Below are 26,768 nucleotides of genomic sequence, written 5' to 3'. Positions count from 1 at the left end.
TGCTTGATTAAAAAAAAAAAAAAAAAAAGTTGCAACTAATTCAAAACAGTGCAGTGAGGCTGATATGTAGGAAATCTAGGAAGGATAGAGAGTGTTTCCTTTGTTAGCCACACTATATTGGCTTCCAGTTACCGAAAGGGCGAGCTTTTAGTAATTAGAAATGACTTTCTGCTTTGTCCACGTGAATGGTCCGCGATACCTCTCATCAAAGTAATTGTGGCATCTGCAGGATGAGTACTTAAATCATCTCAGGGGGCACCCCTGGATTCTCATGTGGATAGAAATTTAGCTCAAGTAGAAGCTCTAAGCATGCCTTTACAGCAGCAGCCCTTCTGGCCTGGAATAGTCTACCAGTGTTAGTTAGAAATGAATAGAGATGCACAAAATTTTGTAAATTACTTCAGACCCATTTGTTTCCTTTCCGGATATCAGAGGAAAGAGCTGTTTAACTTGATTTAAGGTTTCATTTCATGTCATTTAATATTTATACACCTCATAAACCAAACTTACAAAGCAAATCAAGGCGGTTTACAACAAATAACACATACAATTTCAACATGGCTTTTGATGTTGTGGAAAGTTTGGTATTTTGCTCCAAGGAGTGGCAATACCTGGGGAGGAGGTGGCAGTGGCAATTGGCAGAGTGCTATCTTCTTAGCAGGGGTGGTTGGGCTATATGGTCTGTATATGCAGGGGCAGATTGGCCTACTGGGGCTTCGGGCATGCTCCGGTGGGCCGTAGGACCAATCATGTGGTTGGTGTTGGTCGCAGCGGCCCCATGCCTGCGGAGCCATTGTGTCCACTATCAGCCAGTATTCATTCTTCTCGCGCTCATTCTCTGCTTTTCATTTTCAATATAAAGACTGCGTAGGGCCTGCACTCCCCTTCTCCTTAACCAACACAGAAGATTGAAGCCGCTGACCGCCATTGGAGACCAGACCAATGGGGCCAAAGATTGGAGCTACTCAGCTGGGGGCCGATGTGTGTATGTATGTATTTGAGATCAAGAAGGTGCTGCTGTGTGTCTGTAATGTTTTATGTGGAATGGTTACTGTTTATCCATTGCTGTACTGCATACAGAATCTGGCTCGTTGCAGTTTCCAGTTCAGTTTTTGTCTACACATTTCTGTTTGTACTTTATGGTGTCTTTATTCTGCATTTGATGAGGGCTTGTATCAGACCAAGGTGAGGTAAGCATATGAGTGAGTCAGATACCCCATGGGATGGGTTGAAAAAAATTCCTCGGGCTGATATTTTCCTGCAATTCACCCCTGTGTATATGTCATTTTGTATTGCTGGTAATTGGTTTTATGTTGGATATTATGCATGTTAAATTTGTAAGCTGCTTTAATTGTAAATTTTACTGGTTATGTGGTATATACATTTTTTAAATAAATAAATGGACTCATTCCAGGTGACTTTGCCCCTCCAAAGCAGCACAGGGCTGATGAACTGGAATTGGAACAGCTCTACTATGTCCCTAAAGGGTGTGTGCAGATGTGCCCTACCATTAGACACATAACCTTTGCACATGGGCAGTGAGTGGTAGGAGGTGGTGTGGCGGCAAGAGGCTGTTCCTACCACAGTGCCACTACTTATTGTTGCCCCTAGCCCACCAAGGAGCCAAGTTCTGTTCTTTATCCTCTCCATCTTTCTTTTCTCTTCATTACCATCTCTTCTCACTCCTCCCAAACTTCTCTCACATCTTTCATCTCTCGCCTCCCACTCGATTTTCCTCTCCAATAGCCTTCCATTCCTCTCTCATGCCTTCCACCTCCTTCCCAATTCCTCCATCTGCACACCATACATCATCTCTAGAATGCCTCCACTTCCATTCTTAAACACTTGCCACCAACAACCTTCCTTGCCTCCCCAGCATCCACCCTTCTGCTTCCTTCTCATATGGATAGATGTGGCTTAATGGGAAAGAGCCAGTATGGCTTTAACAAAAGGAAATCTTACTTTCCAAACTATTACAATTCTTTGAAAGTATAAATAAGCATGTGACAAGGATGAGCCAGGTAGCATATCTGTATTTTCAGCAGACATTTGACAAAGTCCCTCATGAAAGACTTCTCATTAAATTAAAAAAGTCATGAAATAGAAGGCAATGTCCTATTGTGGACTAGTAGTGGATTCAAAAATAGGAAAAAGAGTTGGATTATATGATTGGTTTTCCCAAAGGACAAGAGGTAGAAAATGGAATCTCCGGGGATCTATACTGGGACCAATGGTAAGAACATAAGAACATAAGAACATAAGAAAATGCCATACTGGGTCAGACCAAGGGTCCATCAAGCCCAGCATCCTGTTTCCAACAGTGGCCAATCCAGGCCATAAGAACCTGGCAAGTACCCAAAAACTAAGCCTATTCCATGTAACCATTGCTAATGGCAGTGGCTATTCTCTAAGTGAACTTAATAGCAGGTAATGGACTTCTCTTCCAAGAACTTATCCAATCCTTTTTTTAAACACAGCTATACTAACTGCACTAACCACATTTTCTGGCAACAAATTCCAGAGTTTAATTGTGCATTGAGTAAAAAAGAACTTTCTCCGATTAGTTTTAAATGTGCCCCATGCTAACTTCATGGAGTGCCCCCTAGTCTTTCTACTATCCGAAAGAGTAAATAACCGATTCACATCTACACGTTCTAGACCTGTCATGATTTTAAACACCTCTATCATATCCCCCCTCAGTCGTCTCTTCTCCAAGCTGAAAAGTCCTAACCTCTTTAGTCTTTCCTCATAGGGGAGTTGTTCCATTCCCCTTATCATTTTGGTAGCCCTTCTCTGTACCTTCTCCATCGCAATTATATCTTTTTTGAGATGCGGCGACCAGAATTGTACACAGTATTCAAGGTTCTGTCTCACCATGGAGCGATACAGAGGCATTATGACATTTTCCGTTTTATTCACCATTCCTTTTCTAATAATTCCTAACATTCTGTTTGCTTTTTTGACTGCCGCAGCACACTGCACCGATGATTTCAATGTGTTATCCACTATGACACCTAGATCGCTTTCTTGGGTTGTAGCAACACATTTTGGTGTTTAACAAATTTTATTAATGATCTGGAAAACTGAGCAATGAGTAAGGTGATCAGATATGCAGATGTATTGGGCCAGTGGAGATCAAATTTGCGGCCCCAGTTATTCAATGCAAGGGAATCTTGCAGTAGAGCCACAAAGACTTTGACTCAGCAAGAAACCCGTGGGAGCTATGAAACTAAACAGCATTAGGAAGACTCGCCTCCAGAGGCTTCTTATTTGGCCAGCACTAGGTATGTCCCAAATTGAGGCTGGATATAAGAAGCCCTAGCCTGACACACCTTTGCTGGTCCAACAGTCCTCACAGAGTTCGCTCTGTCATCCTGCTGTTAATAAACATGTGGATAAAGGTGAACCAGTAGATGTAGTGTACTTGGATTTTCAGAAGGCGTTTGACAAAGTTCCTCATGAGAGGCTTCTAGGATGCTTCTGAGGAGCCCATGCTGGTCGACAGCATGAAATGTCACTTTTCTGAGGAAGAAAAAGTGTGGCACCAACAAGAGGGTACATGCCTCCATTGTGGACTCTCAGGACACTTTCAAAATACCTGCGAAAGTAACCAAAACCAGGGTCACTTTTCAGCAGGGAAACACAGACTGCCAGCCCCCAAAGAGGGAATGGATCAGGAGGTAACTATCCCTCTGAGTATCAAAATGACCCCAGAGACTCATCAGTCTCATATTACTATCCCAGTTTAACATTCATGGGGGGACAATGGAATCTCCACGCTAGCCATAATTGACTCTGGATCATCTGTTTGTTCACTGGATCTCATATTCACTCAACAATACCAAGTTCCTACATGACAGAAGGGGGCTAAACGTAATGGTACAGACAGAGAGCCAGTGCAAGGGTAAATTAGCACCACATAAGAACCTTATAATCCTGCACTTCCCTCCCATGCCCCTTCCGGAACTCCCCACAAACAATTAAAAATTATGAACTTATATAAAGGACATTCCAAGTTAAAAGTATTACTCACAACAACATATATATTATATTTACATACACTACTGTGGTGCCAACCAGAAAACCCTGCACAAGATTATTAGTTCTATTGTGATGCATTTTGGTCTTCAGAAAGCCATAAGTAATCTGAATTACAGTTACAATATAGTAAACCTCCCATAGTAAAACACTAGCTGCCAGCACTCAAACAGAAACAACCCTGAAAAGGTGCACTGAAAATATTATTCCAGGCCCTAAAACACCAATACACATCCTATTAGAAAAAGAGAACAAGCCAAGCTGCTTTAGATCCCTAGGCAGAAACTACACACTAACAGTCATACAAGCAGAACATAGAGAGATCTGCATCAAATAAAGAATAAAGAGACAAAGTATAAATAGAATCGTGCAGACAAAAACTGAACTGGAAGCCGCAGCAAGAAGGTTACTGCATGCTGTGCAAGAATGGAAAAATAGAATTGCCACCATTCCTCAGAAAATATAAAACAATAAAATCAAGATTATATAAAACACTAATTACAATAGTAAAACCATACTAACAAAAAGAATAGTTGAAAACAGCTAATGAACAGAATAACATTCAATAATTTAAAACTCATATTCAAGTTTTTAAAACATTTCCCAAACAGCAACAAAATATGTAGTTAACTGAATAAGTTATGGATGGGCAGTAGGTAGGCGGATTGGAGCAGTGTTACTTATCCATGTGTCAATATTCGGCTGAAGAGGAACAGGTCTAACTTAGCCAGATAAGACTTACTTGGCTAAGCAGCACCAAATATGGGGATAATCAGCAGCATAGTCATGCTTTAATAAACCCCTAGGCTTATTAGTATTCTCTGTGTAATGCACATTAACTATTTCTAATGCTTTTTGCCAGTTTGATAGATCTGATAACCTAAAAGATGATTTCCATGCATGCTGCAGGTGAATACCAAGCATCCCTGGTTTCCCAGTCATCTCTACATCTTTGTACTATAAGATCTTGTATATCTACAAGTCTTACAATAAACCTGATCCCTTTTCCTTCTCATCAATATTTATATCAAAAAGAAGCTAGCAATAAGCTAATATTAGTAATACTACTTCTCTAGATAGGAAAAATATACAACGTACCTCTGTTCTGTGTACAAGCATCCATTTCCCATCATCTCCCTGTTTGTAGAACTCCAAAAATGGGTCTGACTTTCCAAAAAAATCCTGTTGAAACATCAAAACAGTTAAAAAGCTGAAATAAATGTTCAGTTTGATTTCAAAGAATCTAACTAGTTGAAACACAAGGCATTCATCTATTTTAAATACAGAAAGCTGTAGGGATGGAATAGCCTCATCTACTTTATTTTCCCCATTTACTGAATGCTTTCAAATGTCTCTTCTGGCCCTGCCCATCACACCAAACATTCTATCCCGGGCATCCTAGAAACTCCCTGTTGTAGGGCTTTTCCTGTAAGATGCACCCTCAGCCTCTGACTGCCTTCCCTCCCCTTCCTGGGCTGAGCTCACTAACTCCATGATGCACCGAGGCCTGACTGACTCCAGGCAGAGATCCCAACCAGGATCCTTTGCATACACACTTCAAGCAGCAGTGCCTGCTACTCAAACCAAATTAAACTATGACACTTGCTATTTGATGTCAGGGGACCTCAGGGAGTTGTGTGTTGAGGAAGATCCAGAGGATAGAGCCTTTCCCCCATATTTAATATGCTGACCCTGTGGGCATGATAATATTTTATACCTACTTCAAGATGGGTGTTAAATTTTGAGCTTTAGTGAGTGTGTACAAAATAGTGCACAGAGGGGAGCATACTATGCTATTTCCCATGGATCTGCTAAAGCCTATTTGCATGTTATGTTTCCTCATTTACTTGTGGGTACACTCAAAGGTTTAGTACATCCCTGGTATCATCTTCAGGAACCCATTTACCATGCATGAGGAGGGCATTATTACATGTTAGACCGGTTAGCATATGTGCTAAATGGCCATAGTATGTATTCTAAGCTTTAGTGCAAAGGCAACTAAATGGTAAACATCTGGAAGGCCAAGAATCCACATGTACAAATTTGGAAAGGAGAAACTGTCTAGTGTACAAAACACTGAGTTACAAGAACTCCTCAGACTTGTGAATTCAAATCCGGCTTTCCTACTGACAATCTGACCTCATAAGCCACAAGCCTCCATATACTTAATTATAATAATAGTTCACTGCTCTCTCTCCCCTTTGGAAGAAGTCATGCAGGCCAGCTACTAAAATCGTTATCCAGACTTTAGACCAATGGCCTAAATGAATATTTCAAGTGCTGTAATTTTTGTAAATGTACCATACCAGCATTTTGTAATCTCGCAGAACAGCAAAATGTTCTTTTTTTTATTTATTTATTTTTAAAGAGAAGGCAACAGTTGTCATGGGGAGGGCTATTGCTATCAAAATCAGCACTGATCAATTATTAATGGCACCGAGAAGAAACCTACCTTTTTGTCCAGTTTCCTGCCAGCCATGCTAAGGGTTATCACTCTATTATCTGACAGCTCTTGGGCAGCTATCTGAAAAAGACGGAAATTAGATTAACACTGATTTATCTCACAAAATAATCTGCAATGAAATCTTAGGATATTTGTTTAAGGAAATGACTTCAGGCCCTGCTGTATGGCTTCTCAAATTATGTTTTATTCCACTTATCATATTTGCATGATGTCTTTTATTCAGAAGTAAAGAGCAGCTCCCCATAAGAAGAGATGAGATAGGAAAGGAAGAAAGGAACAAACTATCCTAGGGAGAGGGAATAAACTATCCTAGAGGAGGAGAGAGTGAATTTTTTTTTTTTTTAATTTTGAGGATGCTGAGGGCGAGAGATAAGCATGTGTTGTGGTAGGCTCGTTCCCCACATGCATATAGAAGAATGTGAAAAGGTTCAAAGCCAGTCTTTAAAGAATAAGGGAAAGGTGGTCCAGCTTATAAGCAGCTAGAAAGATGATCAGTAGTGAGAAAGGCAAGAACGGCATGAACAAATATTGGAAGTGAGGCAAAGTTGGGGGGAAAAAAAAAAAAAGAGGGTAGGAACAAATAGGGGGCAGAGCTGAGACAAGAAGTTGAAGAAGAGAAAGAAGTATGGTAGGGAAGAAGAATGACAAGGAGCAGCTAAGAGAAGCAAGACATAGGATTAGGAAGATCGGATGAATCAAGACTAACAACAACGCTAGACAGGTGACAGGACATGAGCTACAAACGTCTGGAATTTTATCATGAAAAGAAATGGGCCAAGTTATCAGGAAAGGAGGAAGCATGAAGGGGGGGGGGGGGAGAAGGAGCATGGAGTTAATAGTGAAAAAAAACATTTTTGCATGTTGGTACTATATGCAGGTTGAGCGCTTCATATTTATTTTTTACTTTGTAAGAGCTCTGAGGAAAAAGGTAGGAAAAAAAAGAGAATTGAAGGTCAGTAAATGTTTATGTTAAACACTATAAAATCAAGGAGGATAACTTTAAGACACGTGCATATGGGCACATGTGCACGAGTATGGCCTCCCGCAGAGCTACCCCAGTATTTTATAACTTACACATACCATATACATACAGATTGTAAAATACTTGTAAATCTACCATGCAACATTCGCACGCATGCAAAAGATACACACAAATAGATATTCGCCAGATAAATTCCAATTTATCTGGCTACGTGCCAGTTTTGCTGCTACTTATCCAGATAAGTTTGAAAAGTGCTACTTGTTCGGCTAAGTAAAACAGTTGGATAAGTCTAAGATTTATCTGGCTATGTTTCTTAGGCCTAGATTTACTAAGCCGCGATATGGTTACAGTGTGCATTTAATAGCGTTTATCCCTTGCAGTTTGAGCTTTCATGGTAGCCGGGTAAACACCAGGCCCTACTGGGGATGGATGATTCCCTTGTGTTCATCACATCTCCTGTGCTCCCTAAATCCAATTGACCACAGCTAAGTATACCATCTAAGAAATCTGCTATCCTGCTGCATACAGATCTCACCAGGGTGAGATTTCAGGGACTGAAACTACAGGATTGTGCATAAAAGTTAGAATAATTGAACCTTTTTATATTACAAATTATATTTTCCTTTCTTGCTCATTTAAAGTCCTTAACCCCCCCTTATTTATTTATTTAAAAGCATTACCTGCCCTTCTTGCATTCTGAACAGGGTACATTAAGAACACACATAATATAGCAACTAGCTAACAAAAGTATCTGTTAAGTGAATCAACAATATGAGTAAAACCAAACATCATGTAACAGGGCCATATGTTGAAATAACATGCGTAAAGTAACTAGTCAAAATCGAAATTAGGAACTGCAGGGAAGATTTACAGGCAAATCAGAGGGGCTAAGGAACTCCAGAAGGGAGTCACGTGGGGAGTATAAATCGTCGCTTCATGTCTGAAAAGCGGGTCTTTAATGCTTTTTTAAAGAAAGCTCTTCCGCGGCAGTATCTCACTTCCTTTGGTAGACTGTTCCACAGGAGAGGACCTGCTGAGGAGAAGGCCTGCTCTCTGGTTTTATCAAGATAGGCCAGCTTTGGAGATGGAACATTGAGTAACATTAGGTTTGCCGACCTGAGGGACCATGAAGAGGTGTGGATTTTCAGTATCAAAGAGATCCAGGGGGAGCGTATATTGTATTTAAATGAGTGAGTCATCATAGCAAGCTTTTATTGTATGTGGTGTGAGATTAGGAGCCAGTATAATCTTTCAAGGACTGGAGTAATATGTTCATATATGGGAGTGACCGAAGTCTTGCTGCCGAGTTTTTATAATCTGTAAGGGACGGGTAGCATGTCTTGGGAGACCTATTAAGAGGGAGTTGCAGTAATCTATACCACAGAAAAGTAGAGACTGTAGGACAGATCGTAATTCAGAGTGCTCCAGAAGAGGTTTCAGGTGGCAGAGTAGGCGCAGTTTATAAAAAGATGAATTGGTAACAGTCTTTATGAGATAATGTAAAGAAAGAGAAGGTCAATAGTAATTCCTAAATTATAAGCAGTTTGGGAGATTGGAATACAGTGAGAATCAAATGAGAAGTAGTCAGGAGTGCTTTGGACTTGGTTTCGTGATAAGACCATGATTTGTGTCTTCGAGATATTCAGTGCTAATTTGTTGCAATGGAGCCACTTTTGAATGGCCTTCAGGCAGTGGGAGAAATGATTCAGTTAGGGCCCATGTTTCCTTCAGGGGAAAAAAAGAATTAGTATCATCAGCATAGAGCTTGTAATGAACTCCAAGACTAGAGAGAGTACGACATAAGGGTGTTAGGTAGACATTGAATAGAGCCACAGAAGGCAGATCCTTGGAGAACCCCAGATTATAAGGGTTGTGGAGGAAGTCATAGTAGATTTAATGTGGACTTTTTGAGTCCTATTAGTGAGGTAGGAGGAGAAGCGGGATAGGATGGAACCACTTAGACCAAAGGAGTGCAGCCAGGTTAGCAGAATAGGGTGGTCCATTGTGGCAAATACTGAGGAGATGTCGAGAAATCAAAGAAGGAAAGGGAAGCACTGATCGAAACCCCGTCTCACTGTGTTGAAGCTAGAAAGTAGTAGTAATTCAGTACTATAATGTTTCCTAAACCCAAATTGGTATTGATTAAGGATATTGTTAGAGTCAAGGAATTTGCAGAATTTTTGCAATGAATGGTAGCGAGGAGATTGGCAGATAGAAATATTAGTGGGATCAGCAGAAGGGGGTTTTTTTTATTATAAGCTGAACTGAGGCCTGTTTTACGGAGTTAGGCAGACCGCCTTGTTGTAGGGAAGAATTGATGAGATTAGTAAGAAAAGGAGCAATATCAGTTTAAATAATGTAGTGTGACAAGGATTAAGGGGCTTGAATGAGGGATTCATGTTTTTGATGATTTCAGTAATATCAGATATTGGCACATGGTTGAAATTTTCTCAAACTTGCCTAATAGTGGCTGATTCATCCTCATTAACTGTGTAGGAGATATTAAAGGTATTGTTCATAATTGCCATTTTATTATTAAAGTATGAGGCAAATGTTTCGGCAGTATTTATTCCAGGGAGAGCAGCTGGTAATGTGGAGGACATTGAGGAGTTAATGATTTTCTTTACAGACGAGTATAGTTCTCTTGGATTATTAAGTGTAGATGATAGTTTCATATAGGATTTTTTTGCAGTATTAATGGACACTTGGCAGGATGAAAGTTTAGAGTTGTAGAATAATTTATTTGCCTGGGCGGGATCTTTTCACACTTCCTCTCAAATCTTCTCAACTCACATTTCTTAGCCTGAAGCATGTTATTAAACCAGGGGGCTGATTTAGCTTTTAGTTGAGCAAGGTTTCAGCAGGGCAAGATTATCAGAACAGATATTAATGAGTTGTTCCAGAGTTCTACAAATTCATCAGGAGAGTTGCATGAGTTGTTGTCTAGTAATGGCATTAAATCTGATGTCAGGGTCTCAGGATCTAAGTTTTGCTGCTTCATGTAAGTTGTATTCTTCTCAAGGGAGATTTGTTCGGTGGATTTAGATGTAAAAGAGAAAGAGACAAGGAAGTGGTCACACTATGGAATTTAAATTGCCAAGATTCTAGCCTCATCTGTATGAAAACCTGAAGGATTGACAAACACCATGTCTAGGCAATTACCCTTCTTATGTGTGGGTGAAGAAATAATTTGCCTCCAGCTGCAAGAGAGCAGGGTATCAAATAAAACTTGGGTAGGGGACAATGTAGAGGGAATTGCAGGATGAAGATTCAAGTCACCTAAAATTATGATCCTAGCAGGATTTATTTATTTAGAATTTTTTTATACTGACATTCTTGATAAAAATATCAAATCATATCGGTTTCCAATGAAACAGAACAATCGCAGTTGTGGCGTTACATAGAACAAGTCATCAAAAACATTAAATAACAGGTGATTATGAGTAAGATTATAAGTAATTATAAGTAAGCAAAAACATTAAACATTAAATAACAGGTAAATATTAGCAAGATGAGTAATTATAAGTAAGCAATTCTAATAACAATTAGTTATAATAAAATGAAATAAAATAATATAAAACATGTCATCTAGAGACAAATAGCAATTAACAACTATGATGGAGCAGCATAGGCAGTGATGAGCAGTGGTACATAGATTAGGTCGTCTGATATATGTTGCTATGAGAAGGCGGAAGGAAAGGGCGTGAAGGGACCAGTGGAATAGGGTAGACATGAGGAGGTTATGAATCTCAGGCTGGCAGATGGGTAGAGAAGAACCAGCTAGTATATGGGGAATAGGAAGAGCGAGGAGGGGGAGGGATGAATGGCATTACATCAAGGTCGGGGTAAGCTAGAGAAGTAGAGTCTGTCTGTGTTTCAGTTAAGACCAATTGCATTTCAGTTAAGTCCGTTAGGATTAGGTTGAGATTCAAGATAGATTCACAGAGAAGGGAAGAGTTAAGCCGGGAGGGGAGGGGGGGGGGGGGGGGCGCAGTAGGTCAGGCAAAGGTTGATATATTGATATTTAAGGCATAGCAGTTAATACGGACAAGAAGTCGAGTCTTCAACCAAATAAAGTTTCAGATGAGATTTAAAGAAAATCGCTAAGCCCCCTCCCTCTTCTACCTTGTCTAGATTTAAGGAAATACGAGAAGTTAGGTGGCCAGCAATGGTTTAGTACCGGAAAGTTATGGTTTTGCAGCCAGGTTTCAGTAATGCATAGACAGTTGTATGATCTGGAGGCAAGGAGATCATAGGTAACGGCAGACTTTTTTGTTATAGAATGAGCATTAACAAGCAGGAAGAACAATGTAGTAGATGCAGCAATGGAGGTCAAAGTGTTTAGGACAACATATATGAGAGTTCTAATTGATAGAGGACAAAACTGACATTGAATACTGCACCTCCCATAATGTCCTTGGCCGGTAATAGTTGAAATGGGAAAATGATCTGGATTGGGTGCCATTCTTTACTCAGATTCCTGCCAATGCCATCGCGAATATGTTGATAGCTGTGTATAATGCACACTTGAATGGATGCACAAAGGAGCAAGCTCCTTTGTCGCACTCCTTTGTGTGCGTGCTCCCGTGGATGATGTCGGCAGTGGGCGGGGCCAGCAGTTGAGATGCAGGAGGCCCTCTCGCTGTATTGGGTAAGCCGGGATGGTGAGCATCCACTTCCTTGGGAATGCAGCAGCTCATCTCTGGCATCGGTGCCTCGCCTATGGGGCTCTGTGCTCACGGATGATGTCAGCAGTAGGTGGGGCTGGTGGTTGAAGTGTGGGAGGCCCTCTCACTGTATCAGGATAGCTGGGATGGCGGGTGACCACTTCCATAGAATCAATTGTAAATAATTGTATATTGATTACAGTGTGGCTGGTTAGCCATAGTAAAAAGATTCTTATTTTTATAGGACACAGAGCAATTTCATGGAATGATACACTAGAACAGGGGTGTGCAAACACATTTTTGTATTGGGGCCACATTACAAGTTATCAAGTAGCTCATTAAAACAAACTGGAGAAAACTCTTTTTCACCTAACATATAATTAAGTTCTGAATTCATTGCCAGAGGATGTGGTTATGGCAGTTAGTGTAACAGGGTTTAAAAAAGGTTTGGATAAGTTCCTAGAGGAAAAATCCATAAACTGCTATTAATCAATAATGATCAGTAGTTTGGGATCTATTTATTTAATGTTTGTGTACTTACCAGGTACTTGTGACCTAGATCGGCCACTGTTGGATACAGGATACTGGGCCTGATGGACCCTTGATCTGACCCAGTGTGGCATGTTCTTATGTTCTTATGTACTTCCTCCCTCCTTTTTCCCTTCCATTTCACTCACCTTCAATCATTTACCTTCCTTCTCTCTCAGTCACTCAATCCCTTTACCCTCCTACTCAAATCCCTTATCTTCCCTCTGTCACTCACCCCCTCTCTCTTCCACTCACCCTTTTCCCTTGCTTCGTTATCCTTCTCTCTCATTCACTCCCTCCCATTCAATCCCTTCATTTCCTCCCCTCTCACTCTTACTCACACTCACTCCCCTGTCACTCACCCTCCCACTCAATCCCTTTCCTTCTCAATCACTCACTTCCTCACTCCTACTCACCCTCTTCTGTTTCTCATTCTCACCCATTTCCCACTCAGTCACTAGCCCCCTCTCTCTTTCTCCCACCCACTCACTCATTTTCCTTCCCTGATACTCAACACCCCCCATCAGTCACTCACCCTCTCCTTCCCACAATGAGGCCTCTCCTCACTAGCAATGGATGGGAAGCGATGCACTGGGGGCTCTCCTCTCCTTTCCCCTTGTATAAGTGTTGGGATTGGCTCTTGCAGCAAACATAAGAGACAATCGCAACATTTATACGGGGAAAGGCAGGTAGGTGAGCGTCTGCATTGTGTGGCATCCTGAATAAAGATGCGACTGGCTTATTGTAAGTCTTACAGCAAGCTAATTGCATCTTTATTCAGGATGCCACGTAGCACAGACGCTCACCTGCCCGTCCTTGTGGAAATAAGTCTGGCAGCATGCTTACCCCCTCCCCCTCTTTGGTTGCCGACGTCATCAGCAAAGGCCAGGACCCAGCGTCGCATGATTCAGCGTCGCATGATTCAGCACATCATTCAAAAGGAACTGCGTGAGCCTTTGCTGGTGACGTCGGCACTCTGCGAACATCGCAGGTCACATCTAGTTTTTTGGGTTTTTTTTAATGTTTAGCGGGTCAGATAGAAGTAAATGAGGGGCTTGATTTGGCCTGCGGGCCGTAGTTTGGCCGCCTGTGCACTAGGATAAGGGTGTAAGAGGTGGGCAAAACAAACAGTATCGTTGCACTGTTGGGAACAGAGTGCCCTGATGAGATCTATTTTGCGCTCTCTCCCCTTTTTTAGGTAAGGAACCTGCATTTGTGACTCACACATAAAGAAACGACACCGAGTATTTATTTTTATGGTGAATCACCTTCTCTGTTACTAGCTTTAACACTTTGAGGTGTTTAACACTTTGAGGTGCTCCTGACGTTTTATTGCATAAATAAATTTATGCAATAAAACGTCAGGAGCACAGCGAAAGCGCTGTTCTTAAGATCAATGCATCATATGACACTCCCTACCAGAAGAGTTCTTCAAGAATTTGAGGTAAAGTCATGCTAAAAAAAAAAAGAACGCCAGCTAAGGTCTTTTTTGGGATACTTGGGCTTAACCTGCAGGGCATGCCAAAAACTGCTGCTTCTTCAGCTACACTTTGTCCTTTGCTGAATGACACCAGTAACTGACTCAAGATGTCTGAAATTGGTAAACAATATTAGCAGCATGTTACAGCAACTTAGCAGAAACTTCTCAAATACATACAGATTTCATTTGTTTCAGAGACTTGGGAAAAAAAAAACCAGTTGCTAATTCTAGATCATTTATTTCACGCTTTTCCATCAAATGAGCTCAGAGTATGTTACAGCAAATCAAAACATGCATCAGTTAAAATACAATAAAATTACAATTCATAAGTACAACTGCTAACAGACAGGCTTGAAAGGTAATTTACAAAACCAACAAAAAAAGCTTAAGAAAAATCAAAGCCAAAGAAGTGCTCATGCATAAAAATTATGTTCCTTCGCAATTATCTAGAGACTGAGAAATCTGTGGCTAAGCAAGTATTAAGTGTCAGCGAGGTCCTGAGAGCTGGGGATGCTCCTGAAAATGTTCTCTCACCAGACAGTGTAGGAAAAGATGCTGTCTAATGTTTACAGTGGCCGTACCTGATAAGAGCGGCTGGGAGAACAAGGAAAGTACACAATGATCAGAAGGAGCTGGGGTTCAGTTCAGCGGTGGAGTCTCACGTGAGTAGAACTGTAATTTTCCATCCTGTGAATCCCAGATGGATGAGCCTGAACTGAACCCCCCCAACACCACCACCACCACCATGCCCTCCGGAAAAGTGTGGGCAAACTCAGGACTACTGCGCTGCACTGACCTCCTCCAGATGAGCAGAGTAACTGTCATGGCTGACCACCGAGCACCACCTGAAGTCTATGACCAGGAAGAATCAGAACTCTAAAAGCCGTATGCTAGCTTCATATGCTAACAGATCAGCAAATACTGTAAAGAGCTGTTTAATTACAACATGTAGTGAATTTAAAACTTGGCAATTTATCCCAGACAGTCAATAGCTGATTTACTATCTCTTGTCTTCTGCGTTGTTCAATTGGTCTCTTAAACCTTCGTAAAACAGAGCTGCAGTGAGGCTCTGGGATGCCTTAGGCTTAGAGTCAGGGTATAAGAGTTTGGAGAGGAGCTTACCTTGTCCTATAACTCACCCCGGGGAGGCTGGCTGGAATGGTGAGGGCCTATTTGCTCAAACACAGGCAGAGTGTGAGTTCTATGTGGCATTTACGTTGTTAGAAGGAAAAGCATTGCATTTGCTTTGATCCCTGGGTGGGCTAAGTCTCATGACCTGGTGTCCCAGGACAGGAAGGAGACATTTTACCTGGCTGGAAAGGGTAGCCTCAGCCTTGCAGTTTAAGGATTGTTGGGCACGGGGAGCCCTGTGTAAGGAAGACCTGAACCTGCACACCCTCAACGGAGGAGGAAGTTATGGTGGTGGCCTGCTGCAAGGAAGATCTCCGGTGCTAACTTCAGTTCGAAGGGAAAACTATTTTTGGTTTGTGAGATCCAAGAGGAAGTTCTGGTTGCCCCCTTCCTTCCTGCATTGGAGCAGAGAGCGCTACTAGTTCTAAGTGGATCCAGAGAGAGAAAAAGAAGTGAAGAAAGATCCACCTCACTGTGAGTAAAGAAACCATTTAAGAGCACTGAGTTTACCTATCAGGAGTCTTCTCCCCTGGGGAGAGACAGGTTTGTGACTCTATGTGCCGAGACTGTATTTTATTATTTTTACCAGCTGGAAGAGGTTTTCAGTCCAACCAAAGGATTCCCTACCCACCTGGGAATTCCACTTATCCAAGCCCTGGAGGATGGATGTTTCCCCCTTGCCCTGATAAATAAGAAACTTGCACAGATAGAGGGAAAAGAACTGTAACAAAAGCAAAATTCTGTGGTGCTGAGAACTAAGTTAAATGTGCCATACTTCATCTGATTTTTCTATCAGTAAAGACGAATTCTGGACACTAAACCGGTGGCTCCATTGTTTTTATTTGGCACTTATATCACACACAGTGAAGGAAAAATACTCCCCCCACCCCCCAAAGCAAAGGATCCAGACCCTGGGGAAAGGAGACTGCGTGTATCAGCCAGCCTGAGTGATCCAGCCCCAAAGAGACAATACATTCTTTTATGGCCCATCGGTGTTAGGACTGCACCCAGAGATGGGGTAACAGACTGAACTCTGATCAGGATTTTTCAGTGTTTTATGACTAATTTTGGAGTTTGCTGCTATTCTGCTGTGCATATTTTGTACATCTTTCAAGATACATGACATATTGGGGCAGATTTTAAAAGCCCTAGGTGCGCCGAGCCTATTTTGCATAGGCACTTGGACGGCGCGCGCAACCTACGCCTGACCAGAGGCAGGTGCAACTTCTAAAATAAAGGTCGGGGGAGGGGTTTAGGTAGGGCTGGAGGGCAGAAGGAAAGTTCCCTCTGAGGCCGCTCCGATTTCAGAGCGGCCTCAGAGGGAACAGGGAAAGCCATCGGGGCTCCCCTAGGACTCAGCGCGTGCAAGGTGCACAAGTGTGCACCCCCTTGTGCGCGCCGACCCCAGATTTTATAACATGCGTGCGGCTGCGTGCGCATATTATAAAATCGGGTATAGATTTGTGCGTGCCGGGTTGCACGCACAAATCCACGCCCGCGCGTAGGTACTAAAATCTGGCCCATTGTTAGGAAAGCACAAGTATCATTGGGAATAATTGTTATACTTTTTGGTTCTCTGCATTATGATTATAGAGAGACATTTTTGTTATGATTTTCTATGTACATTCATTTTCAGACATTAGATGGTTGATTTTTGGGCATTAACAATAAAGTTTGTTTTTTGTTTGTTCTTTTTTGACAGTTTCCGGTTTAGTGTGTCTGACCTCAAAATGAACCACTTTGGAGCCTTTTATAATTGTTTTTAGCAGCTCTTGTTGAATACAGCACTGAAACTGTGGATGTCCGGATATGAGCACTCAGTCCAGATGTGTTTTGTCTTACTGCTATCCCAATGAAGCAGGGCTGTTTTCTGAAACATCAGCTGATGTTGGGGTTTTTAATATTGTATTATTTGTACAAGTTTGCTGGATGATTTTACTTGCATTGAAAACCATTTTAGAATAATGCCTTTTGGCATGTGGACTAGTTGTTGAAACATTGCAATACAGGATGGATAATAGAGAAGACCGGGCAGACTGTTAGCTGATTGCAGTCAGTCCTATTGATACTATAAAGTTATCCCGGCTTGCTGACACTCTTCAACTAATTTCTATATGTGAATGGTGCCTGTTGAGTATGTATTATTTCTCTCTTTTGTTTTGGGTTGATTAGTCTTAATTTTTTAGATAGATCTAAAAAAAAAAGCTAAAAAAAAAAATCTATTTATGAAACATGGTTAAAACCCACCGACATAGTATTAACAAACCAGCTCCCCACACAAGCCTATGACATCATCTCAGTCCCAAGACCTAAAAAAAAAAAAGGAGGCGGCCTCCTCATTGCAGCAAAAAAGGGACTAGGCATTACATTACAACATTCTAACTTTACCTCCAAACTCAAATTCTCCCTCTTCAAAGCCGAACAACTACAAATTTGCCTCATCTATGCCCCGCCAGGAATTTTAGACTCTGACCCCTCTCTTCTGATCGAGCTAATAGCCAAATACATCAACGCAGACAAACCAGCTATAATCTTGGGTGACTTCAACTTGCATGTTGACTCTTATCCACAATCTACCAATTGTGAAACAGTTCTCTCATCTCTCAACCATATGGGATTCACTCAAATTGTCAATAGCCCCACCCACAAGGCACGACACACACTGGATCTCATCTTCATCAACGACAGCTTTTCCTTCTTCTCCAATCCCAACTGCTCTCTAATCCCCTGGTCTGACCACAGAGTCATCCACACGACCCTCAAGATAAAAAACCTCCCACCCCCAGCCTCCACCAAAACCACCATACATTTCAGGAAACCCTGTCCTTTGGACTTACTCACTGAACATTTCTCCAAAGAAATAAACCAGCTTGACCTCACAGATGCAACCACAGCCACCACCTCATGGATCAACCTCTCCAATAAAATTGCGGATCAAATCTGCCCATCGACCACCAAAATAATACAACCTGCACTAGACAATAGAAAACCCTGGTTTACACCGGAACTCAAATCATTAAACAAAAACTAAGAAATAAAGAACATAGCTGGAGAAAAAACCCTTCCACCGCATCTCAGGCTATCTATAAATCCCTCCTCAACTCCTACAGAAATGCCATCAACAAAACCAAAAAGGATTTTTATGCAAAAAAAATCCACAACTTCGTCTTCGATTCCAAGGCACTTTTCTCATATGTCTCATCTCTTACCAAACCAATACCTCCTCCCATTCCAGACCACCTAGCACTCAACAAAGCCAACGAACTTGCTAACTATTTCAAGACAAAAATCTCCAATCTTACTAGTGCTCTTACAACCCATAGCTCTTCATCATTACCCAACCACACAACACAGCCTCAACAAGTTTTCAAGCTGGAGTCCTTCGAACCCACCTCCGCTCTCAAGGTAGAAAACACCCTCAAGAAAATCAAACCATCCTCACATCCCTCAGATCCTCTACCTACAAACTTACTTATCGCCATCCCGAATACCATCGCACAACCACTAGCAGAAATCATTAATACCTGTTTAGCACAAGGCATAGTACCCAACCAGTTAAAGTTAGCAATCCTCAAACCTCTTCTAAAAAAACCAAATGCCTCCCCTAATGACCCAGCTAACTTCAGACCTATCGCAAACCTACCTATGATCGCCAAACTGATGGAAAAAACGGTCAACAAACAACTTGCAGAATATCTTGAAGATCACAATATACTCTCCCCAGCTCAGTACGGCTTTCGCAAATCCCTAAACACGAAATCCCTTCTTCTCTCACTTACGGACACTATCCTCTCAAACCTGGAAAAAAAACAATCCTGCCTACTGATCCTTTTAGATTTATCTGCTGCTTTCGATACGGTAAAGCACACCATACTCATCGATCAACTAGCAAATATAGGCATCAAAGGTTCCGCACTCAGCTGGTTCAAATCTTTCCTGAGCAACAGGCTCTATAAAGTAAGGATAAATAATACAGAATCTCACCCCGTTCTTTCAGACCAGGGAGAACCTCAAGGCTCTTCTCTCTCACCCACCCTGTTCAACATCTACCTTCTCCCTCTCTGCCAACTTCTCTCAAACCTCAATCTCACTCATTTCCTCTAGGCAGATGACATACAGATTCTCATCCCTATTAAAGAGTCCTTGCAAAAAACTATTACGCACTGGAATGACTGCCTTCAACCCATTAAACAACTCCTCTCCAGCCTCAACCTAGTGCTGAACGCCAAAAAAACCGAGATGCTCATCATCTCCCATGTCTCTCTCACCAACCAAGCAAACATCGCTCATACCACAAGTTTAAACATCAACCTCTCAAATGATGTCAGGAATCTAGGAGCCTGGCTGGACAATCAACTAAACTTAAAAAAATTCATAAACACCACCACAAAGGACTGCTTTTACAAATTGCAAGTCCTAAAAAAGCTAAAACCCCTCCTTCACTTCAACGACTTCCGCCTAGTTCTACAATCCATTGTCTTAACTAAGATCGACTATTGCAACTCTCTCTTACTCGGACTCCCCACCAACTCAATCAAACCCTTACAGATGGTCCAAAATGCCGTCGCCAGAATCCTTACTAACTCTAAAAAAAGAGAACATATCACACCCATTCTCCGCAACTTACACTGGCTACCCATCAAATACAGGATCCTTTTCAAAGTCCTTGCTATCATTCATAAAATAATTCACAGCATCTCTCCCATCAAAGACACAACTTCGACTGCACACCTCCACAAGACCCATCAGGAGTTCTTACAAAGGTACACTTTATGCCCCTTCTACTAAAACATCACTAAGAAAGAGAGCTCTAGCTACAGCTGGACCCCACCATTGGAATGCACTCCCCCCAGACCTACGACTTGAACCCAGCCATCCTGCCTTCAAAAAAAAGTTAAAAACCTGGCTCTTTAGCCTAGCTTTCCCAGACACTTAATGAACTCTCTATTTGCAGATATTCTCGCCAATGCCACCCATTACTTTACCTTAATTCTTTTTGAATGCATATTTACTCCCCTGTCACATGCATCTCTCTTCTACTAATTTTTGCAAGTGTCAATCTCTAAATAGCTTCCTTCACGGTATAATTATCACTCCTTTATCTACATAATTGTTACTACTGTATCTATACTTTATCGGTATGTAATTTGTATTTGTAACTCAATTTAAACAGTATTTTTATATGTTTTATTCGTTTAATCTGTTTGAAAGCACTGGGTTTATATTTGTAATTTAATCTAAATAGTATTTTATATGTTTTATTCGTTTAATGTGTTTGAAAGCCTCGGGTTTGTTCTAAAACCCATAGAGAGTTACCACATTATAGTTTTATGGAATCGTTTTGTTTAAACTGTTCTATGTAAGCCAGGGCATTTTATATGCTCGTTGGCATTTCTGTTTCATGTAAACCGGATTGATTTGTATCCCTACAAGAATTTCGGTATAGGAAAATTCTAAATAAATAAATAAAATAAATAAATATATCCAGAACATTTACATTCATTATCTTCTACACTATGGAATAGAAAATGCATTCTAGCAAACTCTTTTCCCCTATCATCAAACTTCACTAACCAAAGATTGGCTTTTTTTCTTGTGTTTTCACACTACTCTTTGTATATGCTGGAGCTTCATCATTACACTCCATGTGATAACTACATTTATATTACCATATCTTATCCAGAAATTTAAATAAATACTCACAAATAACATTACCAGAGGTGTGAATACATTTTTAGGTGCCATGGATTTATCTGAGCCAATTCTGAATTTCATTTTAACTTGAATTTGTGTCTGCAAAGCCACCATCTACAACTTCATCCATCTCAACTAGCATTAGTAAGTGCCTGGCTACAGGCATAAAAACAGACACTGCTAGCACCAGCAGGAGCCTCACATTTGCGGTCAGATTGATGGAAAACTACTTAGGTCTGAAACTTATTGTGCAGCCAGGCAGGCATTTTCATCTAGTTTAACAATAAACCTTTTCTTTTCTTGTCAATGAAGCTGTCCTTTAAAAATATATAGTTCCTCCTAATATCAACCTTTAGCTTAAATTCTCTCTTTGTGCTTCTGTTAAAGAATCTCAGGTTCTAAATGGAGTGGTCCCACAGAGTATTTTGCTAACTATGACTCCCGCAGTTCTTGTACCAGGAATCGTACATGCTCACTTTGGAACTGTATAAGCCAGCAGAGAGATGGTAAAGGGCGAAGGGAAATACTTTCACGGAGGTTGCAGCTGCCTCCTTCTCCCCCCCTCTGGATGAATCTCCAGTAATACAGAATACCTGACGTTACCGGATATCGGGCTTATCATAGGCTCTTCATTTTACCAACATAATGCCAAGAAAGTTTTTGGGTTTTTTTCTTATTCATTTTATACTTTAGCAGTTTCAGTCCTGCTTTAAATGCAAAACAGTGAAACAAGCATTTTCCCCTAACCTTATTATTTTGCTTAGGCTCTCAAGGTAAGTGAAACAGCCTGACTGTCCAAATTCGACGAAAAAGAAAGGCATTCTATGAGAAGTAGAACCCAAAAAGAGTGGGATGGGAAAACAAGTTTACTTACCTGTAAACAGGATTCTCCATAGACAGAAGGATAAATTAATCATAATTTGTGGGTCAATGATGCCGAATGCATCCATTTCTCAGAGCTTAGTAAGTTTTACGGCGTATACGTTGGCATTCTCATGCATACACACTGCTTACATGAGTTCCTCAGTCCTTTACAGAGCTTATTAAACTTTAGTGAGGTAGTTGACTCTCCAGGGAAGGGGAGTAGGTAATAAACATGGCTAATTCATCCTTATGTCTATGAAGACAGTGGTAAAAAAACTAAACTACCGGTAAATAACATGGCAAACAAAAAGGCAAGGTGCCTCAATGTCAATGTCATAATGTCTCTGTATCGCTCCATGGTGAGACCGCACCTTGAATACTGTGTACAATTCTGATCACCACATCTCAAAAAAGATATAGTTGCGATGGAGAAGGTACAGAGATGGGTGACCAAAATAAGGGGAATGGAACAACTCCCCTATGAGGAAAGACTAAAGAGTTAGGACTTTTCAGCTTGGAGAAGAGATGGCTGAGGGGGGATATGATAGAGGTGTTTAAAATCATGAGAGGTCTAGAATGGGTAGATGTGAATTGGTTATTTACTCTTTCAGATAAAAGAAACACTAGGCGGCACTCCATGAAGTTAGCATGTAGAACATTTAAAACTAATTGGAGAAAGTTATTTTTCACTCAACGCACAATTAAACTCCGGAATTTGTTGCCAGAGGATGTGGTTAGTGCAGTTAGTATAGCTGTGTTTAAAAAAGGTTTGGATAAGTTCTTGGAGGAGAAGTCCATTACCTGCTATTAATCAAGTTGACTTAGAAAATAGCCACTGCTATTACTAGCAACGGTAACATGGAATAGACTTAGTTTTTGGGTACTTGCCAGGTTCTTATGGCCTGGATTGGCCACAGTTGAAAACAGGATACTGTGCTTGATGGACCCTTGGTCTGATCCAGTATGGCATGTTCTTATGTTCTAATGAAAAGGATTTCCAACATAAAAAAGTAGCAAGAGAAAAAGTACACATCCACGTAGAAGCTCTGACAAAACAAGACTAAGGGGCTCACAAGGCAGTGTGTATGCGCGGGAACTCCTGCACATGCTCAGTAAAGCTTATTGAGCTCTGAGAGAAGAGTCTGATCAGCGCCATTGGATGACATCATCCATGAGTCATGGCTAATTCAGCCCTGCCTGTCAATAGAGAATAATGTAACTATTGTCAGACTTGTTTAGAAAGAACAGCAATCAATACCTGAAAAACCTTGTTTCCCGGCAGTATCTGCTTCATAAAGCACTGTGAGAAATAGCATAAATCAGAACATGTTATTTTTCTTTTCCACTAGTATAAATGTGCACTAGTGCAAAAGAAAAAACAAACAACCCCCTCCCCATTTTATAGACCAATGATTACAAATGATTGACAGCTGCAATTAACTGATTTTGGTCTAGTTTTCAGTAACTAAGCTCCTTTTTTGGATAGTATATATATTGTTTCCTACCTTCTATATTTTTTTCATTTAATATTTTAAAGGGCTCATACAAAAAGGTTTTTCTGTTTTTGCCCCGACACAGGAAGTTACCACAGCACATAACCATTACCACACCAGGACAGGTATCTGTCTGTGAGCAGCTCAGTAGCACCAGGTTTGAGTTTTCTAGCAAGGCAGAAAGAAGAGTGTTTAAAAATAACAAAACAATTGACAACCTGTGCTCGTCTGATGACGAACAGTTATCAGAAAGAAACAGAAAAAGCGGAAAGGGAAAAAAAGGGATCTGTTTATTTAAAAGCAGACACTAAATTATCGTCAGCTTTTTCTTATCAATGGGAACAATTTCATTTTAAAAATACACATCGAGAACAAAAATCTGAAGGCCTGGAAGTGACCTCTGCCTGTTTTATTTCTTTTCCTTAATACAACTATAGACGACGACAATGGGAGATGCGTACATCATGACTGAACATGTTGCTAGGAAACCTGTTGCTAAGATGCAAATCCTATCCTTTTTACTACAAATAAAATGATGATTATGGGCAGTGTAATCAGCCATTTCAGTCAGTTATATACTCAGAAAAGGTTTGAAAAGCATACATTTAGGGCTAAAGTTTCAGTAGCATGTCTAACTGCAAAGTTGCACATATACTATTAAGCCTGCACAAAACAAGTCAATTGTCAAATACAAGAGTATCCAACTATCCACATAAATTCAATTTGAAAATTGGGTTTTTATGAAGCTAAATATATATGCGTACATTTGGGCAATGCAAAACCTTTTGAAAACATGGGAAAGGAGGGAAAAGTGTTGTTCGTTGGAGATTTTAATCTGCCGATGTAGACTGGTCTATCCCTTTGGCGGAATCTACGAGAATTAGAGAGATAGTGGATGCCCTCCCAAGGGGCTAAGCTCAAACAAATGGTAATGGATCCCACGAGGGAGAATGTGTTACTCTATCTAGTGCTCACAAATGGGGATATTGTCTCTAATGTCCAGACAGGTGCCCACCTGAGTACAAGTGACCATAGACAGTATGGTTTGATATTGTGAATAAGATACAAAAAAGTCACAGGAAGACCCGAGTTTTGAATTTCAAAGATACGAACTTTAACAAAATGGGGATGTACCTGGAGGAAGAACTAGATGACTAGGGAGAAAATGGGTGAGGTGGAACAACAGTGAGCTAAATTAAAAAGAGCTAATACAAAGGCAACAAATCTATATGTTAGAAAAGTAAAAAGCTCAAGGAAAAAGAAACCAATTTGATTCTCAAAGGAGGTGGCTGCAAAAGAAAAGGCAAAAAGATCAGCTTTCAGAAAGTATAAAAGATCCCAAAAAAAGGAACACAGGGAACAATACCTGGTGAAAATGAGGGAGATGAAGAAAGAAATCAGAAAAGCAAAAGGTCAAGCAGAAGAAAGGATTGCCCAAGAGATAAAGAGAGGTGACAAAACATTTTTCAGATCTATAAGAGAAAGAAGGAAAGCCCAAAGTGGTATGGTGAAATTGAAAGGTATTGAGGAGCAATGTGTCAAGATAAACAAGGAAATTGCGGAAATATTAAACAAATACTTCAGTTCAGTGTTCACTAAAGAAGACACTGGATAAGGACTGTTGCTGATTGACAAGACCGTAAAACAAATGAACTAGACAACTCCTTTTACAGAAGAATATGTATGGGAAGAGCTAGGAAAACTGAATGTGGACAAGTCCATGGGGCCGGATGAGGTACATCCTAAGATACTACAAGAATTCAAATGTCCTGGCGGAACCACTAAATGACCTGTTCAATAGATCCCTGGAAACGGAGTGGTGCCATTAGATTGAAGAAGAGCAGTTGTGGACCCACTTCATAAGAGTGGTAGCAGAGAGGAGGCTGGAAACTACAGGCCAGTTAGCCTCACCTCGGTGGTAGGAAAATTAATGGAGACGCTGCTGAAAGAAAGGTTACTGAATTAGCTACAATCCAGTATGTTGCTGGACCCGAGGCAGCATGGATTCACCAGAGGAAGGTCCTGTCAGACAAATCTGATTGATTTTTTTGATTGGGTGACTGGAGAATTGAATCGAGAAAGAGCACTCAACATCATCTACTTGGATTTCAGCAAAGCTTTTGATACCGTCCCACATAGGAGGCTTGTGAACAAAATGAGAAGCTTCAGAGAGTGCCAAGGTGGTAGTGTGGATTACAAACTGGTTGGCTGATAGGAGACAGTGTGTAATGGTAAATGGAACCTACTCTGAAGAGAGAGCCGTGTTAAGTGGAGTGCCACAGAGATCAGTATTGGGACCAGTTCTGTTCAATATCTTTGTGAGCAACATTGCAGAACGGATAGAAGGTAAAGGTTGTCTATTTGCAGATGATACCAAGATCTGCAACAGAGTGGACATGCCTGAAGGAGTAGAGATAATGAAAAGTGATTTATGAAAGCTTATAGAGTGGTTGAAGATTTGGCAGCTGGGATTCAATGTCAAGAAGTGCAGAGTCATGCATCTGGGATGTGGTAATTCTAAAGAGCTGTATGTGAAAGGGGTTGGAGGGGGGAACTGATGTGCACTGACCAAGAGCGAGATTTGGGGTGATAGTCTCTGGCGATCTGAAGATGGCAAAGCAATGTGACAAGGCAATAGCTAAAGCCAAAGAATGCTGGATTGCACAGAGAAAGAAATAACCAGTAAGAAAATGGAGGTGATGATGCCCTTGTACAGGTCCTTGGTGAGGCCTCACATGGAGTACTGAGTTCAGTTCTGGAGCCCTTATCTCAAAAGGGACAGAGAAAGGCTACCAAAATAGTGTGTGGGGTCAGTATCAGAAAACCTATGGGAAGAGACTGAAGGATATGAATATGTATACCCTGGAAAAGATGATGCACAGGGGTGATATGATACAGACATTCAGATATCTGAAAGGTTTTAATGATGTACTAACGTCAAACCTTTCTCATTGGAAAGAAATCAGTAGACTATGGGTCATGAAATGAAACTCCAGGGAGAACCAACATCAGAAAATATTTCTTCGGGGAAAGGGTAGTGGATGCCTAGAATGCCTTTCCGGAGGAGGTGGTGAACACCAAACAGTGAAAGAATTCAAAACTGCATGGGACAAATATTGTGGATCTCTAAAGGCTTAAGGATGGAAATGAAGATAAGCATGCATGGAGTGACTTGCTGGTGTGGTGGTTACTACCCTTTAACCAATAAGCCTTGATACTGTTGATGCAACTCCATCATTGCTCTCTGCTTCAATGGCAGGGGGAATAGGAGAATTGTATTCATACAGCGAGCAATGAGGGCCCCGACCTTTACGGTCTGGGGAAATAAGTATGGGGGTAAACTTGTTGATACAGCGGTTACTACCCTTAACCAATAAGCCTTGATACTGTTGATGCAATTCAAACAGTGTTTTCTGCTTCAATGGCA

General features: G+C 41.0%; 1 protein-coding gene across 4 annotated transcripts in view; it reads right to left on the bottom strand.

Moving 5' to 3' along the window:
• CPNE2 (copine 2) overlaps positions 1-26,768 on the bottom strand; it is a 455,723-nt gene that overhangs the window by 223,717 nt on the left and 205,238 nt on the right. For all 4 annotated transcript variants that reach the window (XM_029608729.1, XM_029608728.1, XM_029608731.1 and 1 more), the window contains exons 5-6: positions 6,491-6,562; positions 5,137-5,220 (exon numbers count right to left, since the gene is read on the bottom strand). In XM_029608729.1, coding sequence (XP_029464589.1) covers positions 5,137-5,220; positions 6,491-6,562 — 156 coding nt within the window. The remainder of the gene's footprint in view (positions 1-5,136; positions 5,221-6,490; positions 6,563-26,768) is intronic.

The sequence above is a fragment of the Rhinatrema bivittatum genome, chromosome 7 (assembly GCF_901001135.1).
Source record: "Rhinatrema bivittatum chromosome 7, aRhiBiv1.1, whole genome shotgun sequence".
Taxonomy (NCBI): domain Eukaryota; kingdom Metazoa; phylum Chordata; class Amphibia; order Gymnophiona; family Rhinatrematidae; genus Rhinatrema; species Rhinatrema bivittatum.
Note: the sequence above shows the minus strand (reverse complement) of the source record. Positions and strands in the feature narration are given on the sequence as shown.